Source organism: Propithecus coquereli, unplaced genomic scaffold (assembly GCF_000956105.1).
Source record: "Propithecus coquereli isolate 6110/MARCELLA unplaced genomic scaffold, Pcoq_1.0 Scaffold249, whole genome shotgun sequence".
NCBI classification, from domain to species: domain Eukaryota; kingdom Metazoa; phylum Chordata; class Mammalia; order Primates; family Indriidae; genus Propithecus; species Propithecus coquereli.
In genome coordinates, this window is record NW_012148052.1 from 3,320,517 (window position 1) to 3,341,812 (window position 21,296).

At 45.8% G+C, this 21,296-nt stretch overlaps 1 protein-coding gene and 1 long non-coding RNA gene across 3 annotated transcripts; both read left to right on the forward strand.

The window, feature by feature from the left end:
• The first annotated feature begins 1,697 nt into the window (after positions 1 to 1,697).
• On the forward strand, positions 1,698 to 16,004 carry LOC105812335 (peptidyl-prolyl cis-trans isomerase E). Of its 2 annotated transcripts, none has more exons than XM_012646749.1 (10): positions 1,698 to 1,763; positions 2,753 to 2,851; positions 3,954 to 3,997; positions 4,434 to 4,460; positions 5,607 to 5,688; positions 6,209 to 6,309; positions 8,506 to 8,629; positions 12,114 to 12,299; positions 15,290 to 15,432; positions 15,646 to 16,004. In XM_012646749.1, exons 1-10 carry the CDS (start codon positions 1,733 to 1,735, stop codon positions 15,712 to 15,714), a joined length of 906 nt encoding a protein of 301 aa, XP_012502203.1. In that variant the 5' UTR covers positions 1,698 to 1,732; the 3' UTR covers positions 15,715 to 16,004. The 2 variants fall into 2 exon arrangements, with proteins under 2 accessions (XP_012502203.1, XP_012502204.1); XM_012646750.1 differs by having other exon boundaries at positions 1,717 to 1,755; positions 15,646 to 15,899.
• Positions 16,005 to 19,460: 3,456 nt separating this feature from the next.
• On the forward strand, positions 19,461 to 20,277 carry LOC105812337. Its single transcript, XR_001137606.1, has 2 exons — positions 19,461 to 19,705; positions 19,919 to 20,277. It is a non-coding gene; the product is annotated as an uncharacterized LOC105812337 (long non-coding RNA).
• Positions 20,278 to 21,296: the final 1,019 nt, after the last annotated feature.

Consider the following 21,296-nt stretch of genomic DNA (forward strand, 5'->3'; position numbering starts at 1 on the left):
TCTCCTAATCAGATCCCAAAACCTCATTTCTATGAGCATCATCTCCCTGGTTTGGCCTGAGGTTGGTGAGGTTGGCTGCATGCGTATACAGCCACTGTTTAGCTCTGGGAACACAACGGGTACAGGCCTTGGCGTCAAAGATCTTCATCTAGTAAGAAAGAGAGAGACATGCCTGACTACAGTTATAGGTGTGTTCCAATGGACTTCTAGACTTGGGGGCCATGGACTCTGTTGGTAGGGATTTAGATGAGTGAAGCTTAACTAGGACCTTTGAGAAGGACTGGTGGGTGCCTCCCGATGGAGAAAGGAGAAAGAACCCAATGAGCAAAGGCAGAGGCAAGGAAAAAGAGCCGTGGTAAGTAGATGAGGAGCTGGCATGGAGGTTAGGTCTACTTGGGGAAGGCATGGCTCCCTTGTCAAGGGTCTTGTTATCAAGAGCAGTGATTTAAGCAGGGAGCTCTAGAGAGTTTAGTCTTAATTTAAAGAAAGATCACTCTGGACAAGCTGGAGGGTGGATTGGAAGGAGAGAGCCATGATCAAGTCTTACCTAGTCTACTGCTTAAACTCCTGGTCTCCAGGGTTCCACCCAATCCATTCTGGGCCTAGTGATCAGAGCACTATTTTATTATTGTTATTATTATGTTTTTTTTTTTTTTAGAGATGAGGTCTTTGTTGCCCAGACTGGACTCTAACTCCCAGGCTCAAGCAATCCTCCCGCCTCTGCCTCCCCAGAAGTTGGGACTACAGGTGTGAGCCACTGGGCCTGGCTCAGAGCACTATTTGAAAACATAAATGTGAACATGTAACTTCCCTGTTATAACTTCTTCAGTAGCTCCTCAAAGCCCCCAAATCTTCACATGGCTTACGGTGCCCTGCGTGGTGTGACCCCTGTCCACATTTCCCGCCTGAATTCATGCCCTCCACATCACCCCCCATGCCCTGGCCTCTCATTTCCTTGAGTGCGCAGAAGCTGTCTCCCCTCCCTGAAATCTTTTCCCGCTTCTTCCTCTCGCTGGCTCCTTTTCCTTCAGGTTTCACCTTCGATGTCGCCTCGGGGAGGTCTTAACCCCTCACTCTATCTAAAATAGATGGCTCCATTATTTGCTACCATTTACGTCAATCTGTGATTTATGTATTAGTCTAAGAGTTGGCAAACTTTTTTCCTAAGGGCCAAGGGCCAGCTGGTACATATTGCACGTTTTGCGGGCCACAGAGCTCCTCCCCTCGAAGCAGGAAAGCAGCCACTGACAACACTTAAAGGAATGAACGCGGCTGTGTTCCAGTACAATTTTTTCTATGGACACTGAAAATTTAATTTCATATGATTTTCACGTGTCACAAAATAATCTTTTGATTTTTTTTTTCAATTATTTCAAAATGGAAAAACCATTTTTAGATCCCGGATGGTCCAAAATCAGGAGAGCGGGGCGGCCCACAGACCTTTGATTATTTGAGGTTTACCATTTGCCGATAACACCCCGGTTGATTCGGCCACGGTTTGCTTCCCACAGCACCGCGAACACTGGGCGCGCTGGGATAACGCCTCTGGGTCCATCACCGCGCCCCTCGCCCGGCGCGTGAGGCTCCCTGCAGCGCGACCCGGGTCTACACTGCAGGGCTGGGCGTGACCTGAGAGCGCGGCGCTGCGGAGGTGGGGGGAGGCCCGAGGGGGCGGGGATACGGGAATGGGCGGGCCAAACGCCGGCTTCCGGCGGAAAAGCGCGGGAGCAAGATGGCCACTACCAAGCGTGTGCTGTACGTGGGTGAGCAGGCGCGGGCGCTAGGCGGAGTCTGGGCGAACCAAGTCCCCGAGTGGGTCGCTGCGGGGACCCGGGGTGCGGCGAGCAGCCATCAAGGCCGGGTCTTGGGGCTATATGGCTTTGTCTCAAGCCCGAGACGTAACGATCATTCTGGCTTCCTTCCTAGCGCGCTAAGCTTTAATAGGGTCTGGAGGAGTGGTAGATGAATATCATGGTCCTCCAGATCCTCGCGCCCGTTCATTTTATAGACATTCACTGCGGCGATGGCTCAGCCCCAGTCCCTGCCCTAAAGGGAGGAGTTCCCAGACTAGCCAGAAAAAAAGTGGAAATAACCTCATTAGCACACTTTGATAAGTGCTGTGGTGGGGATGGACGATGATAACATGGGCATGGGTGCGGGGAGAAGTGACCTATCCATCCGGAGAGGTGAGGGCAAACTTTCCGGATACGGTGACGCTGGAGCTGATGAGCAGGAGTTAGCCAGAGCAGAAGCCCAAAGGTGTGAAATGGCCTGACACTTGGGGGCAAGTGGGTCATTTTTCAGGAAACCCAGAGAATTGGGGAAGCAAATTGAAAAAAGCTGGAGAGGTGTTAGCTCCAGGTGTAGAAACTGTTAATAAGGTTGCACTTTATGCTGAAGGCGGTGGGAAACCTCTGAAGGAATTTAAATGGAGAAGTGATGAGTTCAAAAATCGGCACTTTCCCAAGGTCATTCTAGTTGGCTTCGTGGAATTGACAGAGGGAAAGAAGGCAGAGAGGCCAGTTATGAACATATTGCAGTAATCCTGGGGCTAGACAAGGGTCTGAAAGAAGGGTGGAAAGAGGTGTGTGTTTCATGAGTGGGCATTAGATGAGAGAGGGGAGGTTGTGTACCCAAAGAACTGGATGGAATTACCCCTTCCCTTCCCTTGGCTAGCATGCTAACCAGGCTGCAGGGACTTCTGCAAGAGTATGGAGGACAATGGCTCAGAAGGCCCTTGTCTTATTTGCAGGTGGGCTGGCAGAGGAGGTGGACGACAAAGTTCTTCATGCTGCTTTTATTCCTTTTGGAGACATCACAGATATTCAGATTCCTTTAGATTATGAAACAGGTGAGTTCTTTTGGTATCTCTCATATTTAGAATCCTCCTTCTAGGAAAAGAACTTTAAAAAAAATTAAAGTCACATCACAATTCTAAATATGCATTCTAAATATGGTTGATATGCAGTATAAGAAAGTTCAGGTGGGTGCCTGGTCGGCATGACAGTGATCTTGATGCCGAAGAAATGTTCTGAGGCCATGTGGTTGTCAGCTGTAAATATTTTGCGGAGTCTCTCCATCTCTTGGGTTTAAGATAAGACAACTTTTTCAATAGACCAGTAGGAAGAAAGATTTTGAATTACATCGACACCTGTTTTTTCAAACACCTGCTGAGCACCTCATCCCACCTGCTCTCTTCTTGACAGCTGTGCTATTAAACGAGGCAGCAGGAAAGCCTTGCCCCACAGTGGGGGCCTTGGCCTCTTCACAGCTGGATGGGATTTCCTTTAATTCTTATCACAGTTATAGTTCAGTTTTCTATTTTAGCTTTGTTGTCATTTTTAAGATTGTCATTTTAGGCCCAGCTCTATCATCAACCTTGCATGTGATTGTTAGCAAAGTCTTTAAACTCAGTGAGCCTAAGGAATCTTTATTTTCAGAAGCATTAAGGTTATATTGGCTCTCTAAGGGCCCTTCTAGTCTCTGAGTTCCATAATTAATACTGTTGTGCTTGGCCTTTCCAGTAAGATCAGCATTTTCCTGAGGTTAAAGACTGAGTATCCTTCAGACTTTAGGATTAATGCTTTATGAATGGTCGATTCACAAAATGTAAATTTGGATGAATAATCGATAGGTTAAATGACTTCATTTTTCTAGTTGCCTTGCCAGGTTAAGTTTTAAAGTTTAAGTTTGGCTTTGATAGAAGAATTGAATGCTTATTTTAAGGATTAAAAATATAGCTCATTATTTAGCTGTGTCCACTAAAAAACAGTTTATTGCTTAAAATGTTGTTTAAGAAGAATCAAAGACTGAGATTCCTTCTTCCTAAACAGTGATTGGGTAGAATTTCTGGTGTCTGGATATGGCATGTGACTGATTTCACTTTCTTTGTTACCGTCCTGTTTCTTCCCATTGCCCCACATGGTAATTACTTTCTTTTTTCCTTTTTGCAGAAAAGCACCGAGGATTTGCTTTTGTTGAATTTGAGTTGGCAGAGGTGAGAAAAGTCTGTGCTGCTTGTGTTTAATCTTTGGTTTATGTTATTGTTACTGATTACAAAGGAGGTTGTTCTCCATTCGATTAGGTTTCTGGGCCTTGGTCTAATGGGTCCAGACCAGAAGTGGAGTTTGAAAGAAAGTTTCTCTCACATAATCAGACAATAGAATGTGAATAATGTCTCAGACCTTCTGCCAGGCCCTGTTCATTGAAGATTCTTGCCTGGCAGCACTGCTGATTATTTCTTAGGCCTTCAACTAGATAGCAAATTGCTACACCACCAGCTCTAAAGTGAGGCAGGAAGTGTGAAGTGACATTTTCCTGGTTGCTTTTGGTTTTTTTGTTTTGTTTTGTTTTTTACTACTGAATATGTGTTTAGATGCTACAAGAAGCATTCAGCTGCAAGCCTAAACTTGTACCTTGTCTTTCCTTGGCAGGATGCTGCAGCAGCTATTGACAACATGGTATGGCGGGAAATCCTCATTCTAACTGAAGTTGCTTTTTGGTGGTACAGAGGGTCCTTATTCATATGTTGTTTTTCTAAATCTTCATAGTTATTAATACAAAGTTGCATGGGGAGTAAAAATTGTCAACATGTGAAAATATTCACTGTGAATCAATCACTTGTAAATTCTTTCACATTTAACAATAATGCAAGTCTTAATCATCCTTATTGGCCAGTCTTTCACTGGCTGCTCTATGTCTAAGATAGTAAATTGCAAACACAATGTAAATTGATTGCACAGTAAAACTGCATATTTTGCAAAAGAGGCAGGATTTTGTGAAGTTTTAGACCAGTTAACACCTGAGAAGAGACATTTAATAAAGATAATGGTATGTGCAAATCACTGATACACCGATTTGCATATCCTGGAAATGTCTTTGGGAAAAGTGATGCTACTCTTTAGTGTCTGTGCCCTCCTTAAGATCCTTATACTTTTCATGTCTGATATGAAGTGCAAAGATAGCATATCATACTGTTGATAGAATTTTGTTGGAAAAAATACCTCAAACTAGTCAGCATCTGTTACATCTTTGTTCTACAAATTATTGCATAGTTAAATGTGATTATTTGTAATAAACTTATTTTCATTATTTTCAGTTTCCTCACACTAAAGTCCCTAGCTTTTTTTGATTTTCACTTTTTACCATGAAATTTTCATCACTGCCTTAAGTTGATACCCATGTACCAGTTATCTCTGGATAATGAGGTTCTCCTTTGTTCTCTGTTCTCTATTACACATTCACCAAACATATGCCTCAGCTGTCAGAAAGAGATCATTTTTCACCATTTCAAAGCTGATCCTTACTTTTGAAGGTGAACTAGGTATTAGGAAACTGCATTATCCTCGTAATTTCAGAGCACTCTGAACCCAGAGTTACTTTTGGTGGTACAGGTCTTTGTCTGCTAGCATTGCAAGAAAGAAGGTGTGTGATGGCTCAAGGGAGGAAGCTCCCTGTAAGCCACAGGCTGCTTTGTGATGGGTACATAGCTTGCTGTCAGGGGCTCAGGGATTAAGAGAGGACAAACATCCTAGAAATAAATAAAAGGTTGAATGTCTCTCTTTTAACCTAACAGTTCAAGCAGCTGGATTTTCAATTTTTTTCAGAATGAATCAGAGCTCTTTGGACGGACAATTCGTGTCAATTTGGCCAAACCGATGAGAATTAAGGAAGGCTCTTCCAGACCAGGCGAGTAGGAGCAGCTCACAGATTCCCTGTCCTGTCCTGCAGTTTGGCCTTAGTTGCATTTTTATCCCTGTTTACTTAGAAGTAGGTGCTAAATGCTGCTTCCTGGTGGTCAGGAATAAAGGGCGATTCACATTGGCAAGGGCGTGCACCACCTTTGTGGGCAAACAAAAAGAGTTTGAGTTTCTCAGCAAAGCCAGAGGAACTTTCTATTATGAGAGAAACCCTCTTTGCTCCCTTATCTTGATGAGTTTTATCAGCACTCCATTTCCGGGTCCAGTGCTGGAACTGGCAAGGGCTATTCCTTTGCCTCTGGCATAGCTTTTCTCCTTAGCCCTGCTGAGAGGGGACTTCAGGGCTGACATTCCCCGTGGGAACTTCCTTGCCCTAGGGAGTTCTCAAAGGGAATCCCCTGGCCAAGAGGACCACATAGTATCTTCTACTTTGCTGACCAAAGCAGCTACTTTTCAATTCGTGCTGATAACTTAAATTTATTAACATCTGTTTGGTCCTTTCCTTTCAGTTTGGTCAGACGATGACTGGTTGAAGAAGTTTTCTGGGAAGACTCTTGAAGAGAATAAAGAGGAAGAAGGGTCAGAGCCTCCCAAGGTGGAAACCCAGGAGGTGAGAGTGAAGGCTCATGCTTCCAGAGGACAGGCTGGCCCTTTCCACCGTAGACTTTTTTTATAAAAGTTGTCATGGAAATTTGCAAACATATGTATACAAAAGCAGAGAGAGTGAATAATGAATTCTTAGTATTTTGGTGAAGATGGTATTGATGGAATTGAAGGGAAGAGCTTTGGGTCGCTCACCTGTTTTGTGTCCTACATGGTGAGCGTCTCTGCTCTGCCTAGCTACAGATTTGTGATGAGGAAGTGAAGGTGCTCCTCCTCACCCCTCTTGATCAGTCCCCTTCCTTCACCAAAGAGTTTGGCACTAGGCTCATGGTCTTCCTATTCCTGTCCTAACACAGGAGAGACAGGACAGGGTAGTGGTGCCTTCCCTTCAGCCTGTGCACCTTAGGAAGGCTCAGAGTTCTTCCTTCCTAAGAGAACCTGCATTGGCACTTCCTCCTGACTCTCAGCATAGCTCTCCAACCATTGCTTCTCAATCTTCCCCTCCTCTGGCCACCTGGTTAATGCTGTCATCCTTTTGTATTTCTGTCTTGGCTCACAGCTTCTCTCTTCTCTCTGCCGAAACAGTCACTTTCTGATTTTCTGCAGCCTCTCTTCTGCTGTCATTGACTTTCATAGTCTCTGTTTCTAGTCCTGAGCTTCTGAGATTTCTGTCTGCAAGACTCATAGGCAGCTTAAAGTTGTCTAAAATGGATTCCCTGTCCTCTCTGATGCTGTCTTCTAGTATTCTCAGTGTTGTTTAATTTGCCACCATCCATCCACACATTGACCCAAGTCAGAAATTTGGATGCAAAGCAAAATGCATAGAGGCTGTCACAGTCAGCAGACTCCCTCTAATCATCTTGGACCCTTCTTTTAAGATGGAGCCAATACATTTTTCTCTTAAATCTGCCTCGAAGCCTGTTTGTGCCATTGTCCCAATTTGGCCTCCTGTCTCTCATTCAGATAATTGCAGTAGCTTTCTGGCCAGCCTTCTGGCTCCAGTCTTGCTCTCCTCCAGTCTTTCATAAAGACAGCTAGCATGGTCTTTCTAAAGCACATGTCCAATGGTTAACTCTCCTGCTCAGAACTCTTCACCAGCTCCCCATCATCTGTCTCCTGGGAGGAAGTCTGGGAGGGGCTCTCCCTGCGCCTGACCCTGGCTGCCTCGCCAGTCTGGCTTCCCACCTCTCCGTGGTGCCGTCCTCACTTGATACTGATGAAACCATACTTTGTATTTCCATGTGCAGCTTGGCTTTTGCACAGGCTACTTAAGTGCTTATTGCCCTTCCTTTTCTAGGCAGTAAATTCTCTGAGGATAGGATTGCATTATGTATCTTATTAATAAAAATGTGAAGTGGAATAATATGATTAAAAGCGTGGACTTGAGGGGGATTGGTGATTTAGGTGTGAATTCCACCTCACCATTTACCACCTTCGTGACCTTGGGCAGGTTACGTGATAAGTGCTATGTGAGTATTTGCTGCTGCCACTGTGCTACTACTGTTATTAGCAGCAAATAGTAGTATTAGTATCCTCGGTGCCCAGCATGACACCTCAACACGTTTGTTAAACTCAACCACAAACAAGTTAATAACATTCGACTTGTCTTGGTGGAATAAATGTGGCAGTTGTATCAAATGTCCTTATCCTCTGCTTAGTCTTATCTACTTGGAGGACAAAGCAAGGCCCAACCTCCTCCATTGTCTTCTGAGCACTTAGGCCCAAGCAAGAGGGCTGCCCCTGTGGCCTCCATATAGCCAGGCTGGGAATATGCAGGGCTGAGCCTAGAGGGAGGAGGTGGTGGTATGTGAATGAGTCCCCTTAACTGGGGGACGATGGGCTTGAACTGGGGTTTGAAGGTCTTGAGAGTTGTTTATTGTGGGCCAGAAAAGTACTGTGCTGGGACTGCAGGGGAGGGGCAAGCGAGCTGATGTGTCTGAGGGTGAGCTTGCTGAGGTAACATGTTGGGGGGTGCTCAAGTCAGATAGTGCTGGAGACTCTGGTCACTGATGTCCAGCTGGGTGCTGTGGCGGTGGCTTCTGCCTCCTGCAGCCCTGTGAGGGCCCGAGGCCTTCCCTGTGGGCACCTTGCTGCAGCCTGCTCACTGGAATTGGGTTCTGAGCATGTGTACAGAGGAATATTCGTGCTCCTACTTGGGGAGTCAGAGAGTTCTCTCTAACCTAGCAGTTTCTTCTGCCCCTAGGGAGAGCCTGCTACAAAAAAGGCCCGCTCAAATCCTCAGGTGTACATGGACATCAAGATCGGGAACAAGCCAGCTGGCCGCATCCAAATGCTCCTGCGTTCAGATGTCGTGCCCATGACAGCAGGTGAGCAGGGCTCCGTGGTCAGGACAGCAGGAAGCTGGTGGCCAAGCAGTGAGCCTTCCTAGGGTTCTTGCTGGCTCAGTCCTTATGCCCTTGACATTATTTCTGACCTAAGTTGATTTGAGGCAACTCAGATCCTGGGATCTAGTAACACATGAGTGAGAGCAGGCATTTTTAAAGCTTTATAAGTGCTGGTTTACACATTTTAATAATATTTTTTTTAAAAAAATACAAGTAAATGTGGGGAGGTGGTGAGGGGCAAAAACCTACCTAATGGGGCCAGGCGCAGTGGCTCATGCCTGTAATCCTAGCTCTCTGGGAGGCCGAGGCGGGCGGATTGTTTGAGCTCAGGAGTTCGAAACCAGCCTGAGCAAGAGCGAGACCCCGTCTCTACTAAAAATTAGAAAGAAATTAATTGGACAACTAAAAATGCATAGGAAAAATTAGCTGGGCATGGTGGCGCATGCCTGTAGTCCCAGCTACTCAGGAGGCTGAGGCAGGAGGATCGCTTGAGCCCAGGAGTTTGAGGTTGCTGTGAGCTAGGATGACGCCATGGCACTCTAGCCCGGGCAACACAGTGAGACTCTGTCTCAAAAAAAAAAAAAAAAACCTACCTAATGGGCACAATGAACACTATTCGAGTGATGGGCACACTTATAGCCCTGACTCAAGCTATGCAACAAAAACATTTGTACCCCCTTAATATTTTGAAATAAAAATGAATGAATAAATAAGTAAATAATACATTCATGGTAAAAATATATATATATTCTAATAGTACTGAAAGCAATACATTGAAAATTTAAGTCTTTTTCCCTTCTCTATATCCAGTCCTGAGCTCTGGAAGTAACAAGTGCTGTTTCTTGAGTATTCTTTCTAGTTTTGTTAAATGTTGACTTTCATTGATTCTTTTTTAATTTAAATTTTATTATTATCTAGACATACAGTTTAAAGAGTGAATTCATTTTCCCAAAGCTTGTTTGGGAAAAACAGTCCCCTGGTGCTATTCCTGTGCCCCACCGCCAGCACCATTTGCTGTGCCTCAGAGACAGCTGATTTCAACTCTTAGGTCTTTTGGTTTTTTTCTGCCATGTTTGTAGGTAACAGGTTTATACTTCTGCTTTCTGGTTTTTCCATTTTACACATTATCTTTTGACTTCCTACTTCCAAAGATATGGAATCAGTTTTTTAAAATCCCCTTCCATGCCCCTCATCTTCCCTGTATAGTTACCATAATTTTGGTTAGGTCATAGATCATATCATAGCGTAGTATGATAACTTCCTTTCATGCTGGGCATTTAGTTTTGCCTGGAGTTGCTAATTGCTTTGTTTTTACATTTGCATAGTTTTCTGTGTAATCTTGATTCTCTTCCAGATTCTCCTGCTGGAGGCTCTACATCCAGCTGTTGGCATCTTGGTCAGGGGAGATAGAGGCGAGGTTAATGCCTCAACATTCAGTATATAAACTTTCCCTTAATCTCCATTTATCATTATGGTACCTCAACCCTCAGGCATCTGTAGGGTGGCCTAGTCCAAAGGCCTGTTTTAACCTACCAAAGAGTAGACCTCCAGCTGGCTGCCAGGGTGGGGAAGGGGCAGCCCTCAGCTGCAGAATCAGGGAGAGGATCCCAGGGATTAATTAACTGCTCTCTTAAAGGGGATTTCAACCAGACTCAGTGTTTTTAGGGTTAACTCCACCCTTGTTTGTGAGCTTTTGTAGTGCAAATTGAGTTGCTTCTAGGCTTTTACCAGTTTACAATCAGCTTTCTCACATCTGCTATCAGCTATGACTCATCTGTTTGTTTTCTAACTTTCAAAAATTTTTGTTGCTATTGTCTCTTCTCCTCTCCCCCTTTTAAATTTATTTTTTGGCTGTTGTAACCATTTTTAAGTGTACAATTTGGTGACATTAATTATGTTCATACTGTCTATTTTAAATTTTTTTTAATCCCCCAAACAAAAACTCTGTACCCATTTTTTTAATTGCTGTAAACAATAACTCCCCGTTTTCCTATAACCCCCCAGCTCCTGGTAACCTCTCATTTTTCTGTCTCTATGAATTGGCCTATTCTAGATTTTTCATATAAATGGAATTATACAATAGTTGTCCTTGTGTCTGGCTTATTTCACATAGCATAATGTTTTCAAGGTTCATCCATATTGTAACATGTATCAGTGCTTTATTCCTTTTTATGGGTGAATAACATTTCATTGTATGTATATATGATATTTTATTTTTGAACATTGTTTCTACCTTTTGGCTATTGAGAATGATGCTGCTGTGGACATTCGAGTATAAGTATGTGTTTAACTGTTTTTGATCCACTGGAGTATATACCTAGGAATGGAGATGCTTGGTCATACAATAATTCTACATTTAACTTTCTAAGGGACCGCCAACCTGTTTCCATAGTAGCTGGACCATTTTACATTTCCATCAGCCATGTGTGAGTTCCCGTTTTTCCACATCTTCTCCAACAGGTGTGAGGTGGTATCTCATTGTGGTTTCAGTTTATATTTCCCTAATAACTAATGATATTGAGCATCCATCTTTTCCTGTGCTGTTGGCCACTCGTATATCTTATTTGGACAACTCTTTGACCCATTTATTAACTGGATTGTTTTCTTTCTGTTGAATTATAGGAGTTTGTTATATATTCTGGATATTAAACCTTTATCAGATATGATTTGCAAATATTTTCTCCCATTCTGTGGGTTACCTTTCATTCTGTTGATAGGGTCCTTTGATGTACATATTGTTTTAAATTTTGATGAAATATAATTTATCTGTTTTTTTCTTGTATTTATGCTTTTTGTGTCATATTTAAGAAATCATCGCCAAATCCAAAGTCATAAAGATTTGCCCCTATGTTTTCTTCTAAGATCCTTTGGATTTTCTTGCCTTTTCTCTTTTTTTTTTTGAAACAAGGTCTTGCTCTGTCACCTGGACTAGGGTGCAGTGGCAGCATGATCGCTCACTGCAACCTCAAATTCCTGGGCTCAAGCAATCCTTCTGCCTCAGCTTCCTGAGTAGCTGGGACTATAGGCATGTGCCACAACACCTGGCTGATTTTTCTATTTTTGGTAGAGACAAGGTCTCACTCTTGCTCAGGCTGGTCTGGAACTCCTGGCCTCAAGTAATCATCCTGCCTTGACCTTCCAGAGTGATAGGATTACACGTGGCCCAGGGTTTTCTACCACCAATTTAGTATGGTTTTGGGAGGGAGCAGAGCTAGAATGTGTGTTTTCAATCCTCCTTTAATGCCCCCTGTTTTTAACTGGTAGCTTGTAGTACCCCTCTATACTATGCTGAACCGAATCCCCTATAGTCCTTTAAGAGGTCAGTATCACAAAGGTTTATAATGAGCATCTCTTATTTTAAAATGAAAATATAAACATTAAACAAAACACAGCTTTTCAGAGGCTTTGTTCATTTGTTTTTTGTTCTGTATTTTAACCTCAGCACTTTTTCCTTTCCCCGCCCCAGAGAATTTCCGTTGCCTGTGCACCCATGAAAAGGGCTTCGGCTTCAAGGGAAGCAGCTTCCACCGCATCATCCCCCAGTTCATGTGCCAGGGTGGCGATTTCACAAATCACAATGGCACCGGGGGCAAGTCCATCTATGGGAAGAAATTTGATGACGAAAATTTCATCCTCAAGCACACAGGCCCAGGTAGGAGCCAATCAGTTTGTGGTGAGGAGTGAGGCTGGGCCAGGGTGGGATGGCTGTGCAGGATGGAGGGATGGGTTGTGATTTTCACTGGAGGGATGGAGTCTGCAGGAGACCCAGCTACTAGGCAGAGGAATAGCCTCGGTAGGATGAACTAGAAGGTTCTGTGGTCTGCCATTGTAAGTTCTCTCTCCTGCCCTCAATCCCACCACCCCCGTCCCCCTCCCATCAGTCTTACCTGGTAAAATCTCAGTGGTTGGTTCCCCAGCAGCTAGAGAAAAACACAAAATGGTACTGAATGGTCCCATTTGAAGTTTATGACTATAGTTCTTAAGGGGACCCTGGGCAGCCTGAGCAGAGTTTAGATTTGCCTAGTTGATTCTTGATCCCGATCAGAGATGAGAGCTGTGTGCCTAAAGCCTCCATATCATCCTCCCCCTCACCTGATGCTTCCACACCTGCACGCTCTGACTTCCCTCCAATTACAGGGATGAGCTGTTTTCCCTAAGGCCAGCCCCCCACTTGTTCCCTGGATCCCATCCCTTTTCTCTACTCAGGAACTTGGCTTCTGCAGTTGTCCCCCTCTACCTCGTGTAATCCATTTCCCCTGCTCTGCTAGATCAGTCGATTAGTGTATAGAGTATGAGGTATCAAGCTTAAGAAAAGTCATCCTTGGACTCTTGTTCCCCCTCCAGCTATCACCCATGCCTCTGGTCCCCTTTTTAGTAAAACTGCTTGAAAAATGGACATAGACTTGCTGCCTTTGTTCTCTATAAGCCCTTCTAGCCCCACTTTGCCATTAAAACTGTTCTCACCAAATAAGCCCACAGCCTCCGGCCTGCTAATAGCCAGTTTTTGGCCCTCATCTCATCCCACCTCCAGCAGCATTTCAGATACAAGTGGAGTATCCCTTACACAAAATGCTTGGGACCAAATGTGTTTTGGATTTCAGGTTTTTTGGATTTTAGAACATTTACATTATACTTATATTTGGGATGGTTAAGCACCACAAATCCAAAACTCTCCGATGAGCATTTTCTTTGAGCATGTTGTGGACGCTCAAAACATTTCAGATTTTGAAGCATTTCAGATTTTAGATTTCAGATTTTCAAGTTTGGGATGCTCAACCTATACTGACCCTGTGCTTAGTGAATCCTCCTCCACCTGGCTGGCAGTAATCCTGCCTATTCTGGTCTCCTTTTACCTAATTGGCTACTTGGTCAGCCTTTCCTGGCTCTTCCTTTTTTTGACCTGTAGGCATGGAAGTGGCTCTGAGCTCAGTCTTTTGTTCTCCATAGAAACCTGTTACCCAATACCCCCTTTTTCTAACTGATAGTTTGTATTAACAGTACCCCTCTTTACTATGCCCAGCTGTGAAATGCATAGATGATAAATCCCACCTACCTATGTAATTATTTTAAAAATCAGAATCATTCCATAACTAATAGGGAAGACCGTCAAAGGAAAGTAAGTTGTAATAAAAGAATACATGTTTCTGGATGTAGATGTTCCAGCACAACTATACCAGAAGACAACGGGAGTCATTCAGATGTGTTCAGATGCAACAATTAGAAATACAGGCGGGTGTACCCACCTGCAACTTGGGTAATGTGAGCAGTATTGCTGTTGGTGACATGATTTTGTGAAATGGTAGATAAAGTTTGCTAGATTCCAGATTAAAGAATAACATTCTGTTGATGTATATAGTAGTTGCATTCCTAGAAGGTTTCATAAAAAACAAAACAAACAAACCTCTGAAACTTTGAGGTTATATGCATAATGGAATTAGGTTTTAGGTGGAGGTAATTATAAACACATTTTTCACCTACACTAATATGTGGCAGGACATTTGAAACACCAAGAGGATATGAGAAAATTCTTCATTGTGCAAGACACTGCAAAGCATCTAGCATTCCAGGCCCCCACCCACTAAATACCAGTAGCACCCCACAATATATCTGATAATAAAGAATACATTCCGTGCTGGGTGCAGTGACACACACCTGAAGGCCCAGCTACTTGGCAGGCTGAGGGAGAAGGATCGCTTGAGCCCCGGAGTTTGAGGCTGTGATGAATGTACTATGATCATGCCTTCGAATACGTACTTTACTCCAGCCTGGGCAACATAGCCAGACCCCCTCAGTAAAAAACAACAACAAAAAAACCCACATTCAGATTTCCAGAGGTTCTAGACTCCTGCCCAACTGCCTGCCTGTTGTCTTTGCTGGGTACTCCATGAACATCTTAGACTTCACATGTCCAAAACAATTCTTGCCTTCTCCAAACTCTTCCTCACCACCATCCACTTAGCTGCTTGGTCCAAAACTTAGGAGTCATCCTTGACTCCTCTTCTGTGTCACAATATGTCCAGTAATCTCCGGTGCATGTGCACACACACTCACACACACACACATTCCCTTACATGACTGCCTCATGCTTCCATTCCCCACACAAATGTCTGTGTCACTGAGCTTCACTATGTCATAGCTGTCATAGCTCAATTACCTTTTGAACGACTCTTTTTCCACTGACTTTTAGAAGTATGTCTTGCTCATCAGTGTTCTCAGGGCTTAACAGGGGCCTGATTACAAAGTAGACTCTTTGGTTTTTCTTTTTTCTTTCTTTCTTTTTTTTTTTTTTTTTTTTAAGAGACAGAGTCTCACTCTGTCACCCAGGATGGAGTGCAGTGGCACAATCAGCTCACAGCAGCCTTGAACTCCTGGGTTCAAGTGATCCTTCCACCTCAGCCTCCCAAAGTGCTGGGATTACAGGTGTGAGCCAATGAAAGAACAAACCAGTATAAAATGATTGAAATAACCTTGCTTATCCCATTTCATTGACTGTTAATTGAATGAAAGACAAGTGGCCATATCTGCATGGTCTGTGTGCCTCCCAGAGTGTGAGCCTGCACACTGCACAGGACACTGCACAGATGTCCTTTAAGGGTTGATTGCCTGGATTGGAGGAGCTCACATGGTCATACTCTCCCCCAGGCCTACTCTCCATGGCCAACTCTGGCCCAAACACCAATGGCTCCCAGTTCTTCCTAACATGTGACAAGACAGACTGGCTGGATGGCAAGCACGTGGTGTTTGGAGAGGTCACCGAGGGCCTGGATGTCTTGCGGCAGATTGAGGTACGTGGCTGGGAACAGGCCTCCTCGCCTGGACCCTTGGTGCACAGCCTGTGGGAGGGCTGGAGAGGGTGCTCTGTGGCCTGGGAGATGTGTGCCAGGCTGCTTCCAGGAGAAGGGGCTGCTTCTGCTCAGGTTCCAGGGTGGGCATGGGTGTCCATAAGCCACTCTTTACTCTCCCCACTCACTCCCCTGACTTCTGTTCTGCCCACAAAGGCCCAGGGCAGCAAGGACGGGAAGCCAAAGCAGAAGGTCATCATCGCGGACTGTGGGGAGTTTGTGTGAGACGGCGCTTTCTCTGTTCCCCTTCCTCTGCTCTTGCTCCGGTGCAGCCAGGAGGGAGCTGCCAGCCTCAGCTGTTTGAAGCAGGCAGCGTTTGTGGCATGAGCCCTTCCTCAGGGTCAGCTTGGAGCAGCTCCTGTGCCGGCACAGCCTGGACTTTTCCCAAGCATGGCTGTGGGCCCCAGAGCCGTGGGCAGGCTATACGTGGCTACTAGCTTTTCCCAGCATTTGCTGCTGGGTTTGTCCTGGGCTCTTTAACATCGTCTTTGCTAAAATAAATCCTAGTTCTTGTACTGCTGCCTCCAGCTATTAATAGTTCCTGGGAGTTGTCAGAGATCGTCTCTGTGGCTAACCTATCCCCCTGAGGCAAGCTGGCAAGTGGGTAGAACATAGCCTCTTCCCCATAGCTTTTATTTCCTCCTTTGGGCCAGTCCCCTCGGATGCCAAATGATATATCTTCACGCAGATACCCTTGTCAGACCACGTCAGGACAATGGAAATCAAAGATAGCGTGAAAGTCCCGTCTGCTGCTGCCTCTGCTCTTAAACTCAGCTGCCAGTCTTATAGCCAGCAAGTGTACTGATCAGTCTCACTGATTGATTTTGTTTATTTGTTCACCTTCGTTCTAGAGATTTTTTAAAATGATATTTTATAACTCAAAGTGCCTTCTCTGTACAAGGTACAATGCTTACTTGTCAGGAAACAGGAGGTCAGCAAACTACATGGGCCTAATCTAGCCCACTGCCTGTTTCTGTGAATAAAGTTTTATTGGAACACAACCACATCCATTTGTTTATGTATTTTCTATGGCTGGTTTCTCACTACAGCAGCAGAGTTGAGTAGTTGGCAACAGAGGCTGTGTGGTCCTGTATTAGAGTTCTCCAGAGAAACAGAACCAACAGGATGTGTATACAGACAGATTTATTTTAAGGGGTCAGCTCACATGGTTGTGGGGGCTGGCAAGTCTGACATCTACATGACAGACCAGAAGGCTGGAGACACAAGAAAAAATTGATATTGTAGTTCAAGTCAAAAGGCCGTTTGAAGACAGAATTTATTCCTCTGGTGACCTCAGTCTTTTTTCTTTTTGGGCTTTCAACTGATTGGGTGAGGCCTGCCCACATTAGAGAGGGTAATTACTTACTCTGTTGACTTACTTTTTTTTTTTTTTTTGAGACAGAGTCTCACTCAGTCGCCCGGGCTAGAGTGCTATGGCATCAGCCTAGCTCACGGCAACCTCAAACTCCTGGGCTCAAGTGATCCTCCTATCTCAGCCTCCTGAGTAGCTGGGACTACAGGCGAGCACTACCACACCTGGCTAATTTTTTCTATTTTTAGTAGAGATGGAGTCTCCCTCTTGCTCAGTCTCCTCTCGAACTCCTGAGCTCAAGTGATCCTCCCACCTCGGCCTCCCGGGGTGCTAGGATTACAGGGATGAGCCACCGTGCCGGCCCTGACTTACATATTAATCCATCTAAAAAATACCTTCATAGCAACATCCAGACCATTTGACCAAAAACTGCTGGGTACCATGGCCTAGCCAAGTTGACACATAAAATTAACCACCACAGTCCCAAAGCCCAAATATTTACATATTTACGATCTGAGCCTTTATGAAAAAAGTTTGCCAACCACTGAACAGAACAAGTGGCCCCACCCCCTGCTGAGCTCACAGTCTGGCCCTCCTGTGTGCAGCCTCTGCTTGGACCTTGTTTCTCCTTCTCCTCCAGAGGCTGCTCAGCCAGGTGGCTTTAAAGAATCCCTCATCTGCTGAAGGCTCTGAGCAGGGACTAAGCCGTGGAGCCTTGGTGTCCATGCTGGACACCTCCCTGTGGGTTGGGTTACTCAGACCATTCCAAATCCACTGGGCCGAGCTTTCACATCTGAATTGAGATCTAGACAAGGCAGGAGAGGCCTGCCAGCCTGTGGCCTGATGACCAAGATAGCTCCTGCCGAGGAATGGTGGCATTCTGTTCTTACCTCTGGCTACCATGTGCCACCTGGACTTTCCGAGCTCCTTCTGCTACAATTGGCTGTTTCTGACTCCACGTGACTGGGGTGTACCACATAGTTCCGCCTGACCTCTGTGGAGCTCACAAAAGAGACCCTCAAAGCACAGAGCTACAATGCAAACCGTGGCCATCTGAGATCAGTCACAAGTGTTAGGGCAGGCATTTGTGAAGCTGGGGACAATAGCACTGACCTGGGGCTTGTACAGGAACCAAGAGAGGCTGTGTCTGAGGAGCTCAGCCAGCCTCCCACAAGAGGATGGACTCCTGTGACGATGACCTTGTCACTTTCTGCTCCTCCCTGATAGCCTAGGGAGGTGGAGGCCAGTGGGCAGTTCTGAAAGCTCAGCAGGTTTGGAGTCAGTGGGTGCCAACTCCTTTCCCTGTGCTCTCCCTGGTGTTCGTAGATGTTATCTCATTGAACCCACACTGGAGCCCTACACAGGGTAAACCAGAGCTCAGGTGACGTGACTGCCAAAGGTCACCTAAGGTGGTGTGGCAGAGCTGGGACTGGAAGCTTGGCCTGTCTCTCCCTGGTAGTAATAGGATCCTGGGAGGTTTGCTGGGCTCTGGCCTCAATCTGTGGCAGGCGGGGCCCAAGGCCCTGGAGAAAGACACAGTCATCGTCCCCATCATTGGCCTGAACCCTATGGGGAAGACACAGGGAACAGGGTCCTACCCTGCCAGGCTGGAGGGGAGAGGAGAGGGCCCAAGAGCCTGAGGAGCAGCATGCCCAGCAGTCTGACCGCCTGCGTCAGCCACTCACAATGCATCAGCAGCCCCCTGTTGCCTCAGGAGGGCTCTGGTCTATCTGGGAATTTGACCCAGAGGCACTGCGGAGACCCTTCGCTGCAGCTGGGAGGGCAAAGCCGCTTTCCCTGGGACAGCTTGGCTCCTGTCCCAAGTGACCTCCCCGGCCCGTGTTCCTATTTCTCCACTGCTCCAGCTCCAGGACTGAGGGCACAGGGCTCCATTTTGCTGATTCATTTCCTAACTTATTCCGAGTTGAGCCCATCCATGTGCTGGTCGTGTAACAGCTGCACAAAGGCAGAGACGAGGGACGGTGGCCCCAGGATCTGTGCTGTGACTGCTGGAGTTTCCTCTGACAGCCACCCCCAGATGCTACTGGCATCTGTCATGGTCATGGCATTGCAGCCACCCTCTGAGGAAGGAATTATGGGACCGACTTTTTAGTGGTGAAAATGGAGTCTTGGAGAGTTCAGGTGACAGGAAACTAAAGTGGAGGAAGCACATCGCAAAGCAATGTATATAGCACAGTGTAATGCCAACTTTGTAAAAATATTTATAATATGTAAACATAGGTATTTATATCTATATCTTAAGCAAAAAGCCTAGAAATAAAGTCACCAAAATATTAATTGTGTGTTTATCTGAGTCATTCATAAGACTATGGTGATTTGAATTGTATTTTATTCGTTGTATATCCCACTTTCCTCCCAAACTGCACTATTGTTTTTTGTTTTTGTTTTTGTTTTTGAGACAGAGTCTCACTCTGTCACCCAGGATGGAGTGCAGTGGCACAATCAGCTCACAGCAGCCTTGAACTCCTGGGTTCAAGTGATCCTTCCACCTCAGCCTCCCAAAGTGCTGGGATTACAGGTGTGAGCCAATGAAAGAACAAACCAGTATAAAATGATTGAAATAACCTTGCTTATCCCATTTCATTGACTGTTAATTGAATGAAAGACAAGTGGCCATATCTGCATGGTCTGTGTGCCTCCCAGAGTGTGAGCCTGCACACTGCACAGGACACTGCACAGATGTCCTTTAAGGGTTGATTGCCTGGATTGGAGGAGCTCACATGGTCATACTCTCCCCCAGGCCTACTCTCCATGGCCAACTCTGGCCCAAACACCAATGGCTCCCAGTTCTTCCTAACATGTGACAAGACAGACTGGCTGGATGGCAAGCACGTGGTGTTTGGAGAGGTCACCGAGGGCCTGGATGTCTTGCGGCAGATTGAGGTACGTGGCTGGGAACAGGCCTCCTCGCCTGGACCCTTGGTGCACAGCCTGTGGGAGGGCTGGAGAGGGTGCTCTGTGGCCTGGGAGATGTGTGCCAGGCTGCTTCCAGGAGAAGGGGCTGCTTCTGCTCAGGTTCCAGGGTGGGCATGGGTGTCCATAAGCCACTCTTTACTCTCCCCACTCACTCCCCTGACTTCTGTTCTGCCCACAAAGGCCCAGGGCAGCAAGGACGGGAAGCCAAAGCAGAAGGTCATCATCGCGGACTGTGGGGAGTTTGTGTGAGACGGCGCTTTCTCTGTTCCCCTTCCTCTGCTCTTGCTCCGGTGCAGCCAGGAGGGAGCTGCCAGCCTCAGCTGTTTGAAGCAGGCAGCGTTTGTGGCATGAGCCCTTCCTCAGGGTCAGCTTGGAGCAGCTCCTGTGCCGGCACAGCCTGGACTTTTCCCAAGCATGGCTGTGGGCCCCAGAGCCGTGGGCAGGCTATACGTGGCTACTAGCTTTTCCCAGCATTTGCTGCTGGGTTTGTCCTGGGCTCTTTAACATCGTCTTTGCTAAAATAAATCCTAGTTCTTGTACTGCTGCCTCCAGCTATTAATAGTTCCTGGGAGTTGTCAGAGATCGTCTCTGTGGCTAACCTATCCCCCTGAGGCAAGCTGGCAAGTGGGTAGAACATAGCCTCTTCCCCATAGCTTTTATTTCCTCCTTTGGGCCAGTCCCCTCGGATGCCAAATGATATATCTTCACGCAGATACCCTTGTCAGACCACGTCAGGACAATGGAAATCAAAGATAGCGTGAAAGTCCCGTCTGCTGCTGCCTCTGCTCTTAAACTCAGCTGCCAGTCTTATAGCCAGCAAGTGTACTGATCAGTCTCACTGATTGATTTTGTTTATTTGTTCACCTTCGTTCTAGAGATTTTTTAAAATGATATTTTATAACTCAAAGTGCCTTCTCTGTACAAGGTACAATGCTTACTTGTCAGGAAACAGGAGGTCAGCAAACTACATGGGCCTAATCTAGCCCACTGCCTGTTTCTGTGAATAAAGTTTTATTGGAACACAACCACATCCATTTGTTTATGTATTTTCTATGGCTGGTTTCTCACTACAGCAGCAGAGTTGAGTAGTTGGCAACAGAGGCTGTGTGGTCCTGTATTAGAGTTCTCCAGAGAAACAGAACCAACAGGATGTGTATACAGACAGATTTATTTTAAGGGGTCAGCTCACATGGTTGTGGGGGCTGGCAAGTCTGACATCTACATGACAGACCAGAAGGCTGGAGACACAAGAAAAAATTGATATTGTAGTTCAAGTCAAAAGGCCGTTTGAAGACAGAATTTATTCCTCTGGTGACCTCAGTCTTTTTTCTTTTTGGGCTTTCAACTGATTGGGTGAGGCCTGCCCACATTAGAGAGGGTAATTACTTACTCTGTTGACTTACTTTTTTTTTTTTTTTTGAGACAGAGTCTCACTCAGTCGCCCGGGCTAGAGTGCTATGGCATCAGCCTAGCTCACGGCAACCTCAAACTCCTGGGCTCAAGTGATCCTCCTATCTCAGCCTCCTGAGTAGCTGGGACTACAGGCGAGCACTACCAC

Bases quoted from the DNA above. Each gene is read 5' to 3' on its own strand.
- LOC105812335 (XM_012646749.1), top strand. From the start codon at position 1,733: ATGGCCACTACCAAGCGTGTGCTGTACGTGG. The intron at 2,852-3,953 runs GTGAGTTCTTTT...TCCTTTTTGCAG, and splicing joins TCCTTTAGATTATGAAACAG to AAAAGCACCGAGGATTTGCT. The intron at 8,630-12,113 runs GTGAGCAGGGCT...TCCCCGCCCCAG, and splicing joins TGTCGTGCCCATGACAGCAG to AGAATTTCCGTTGCCTGTGC.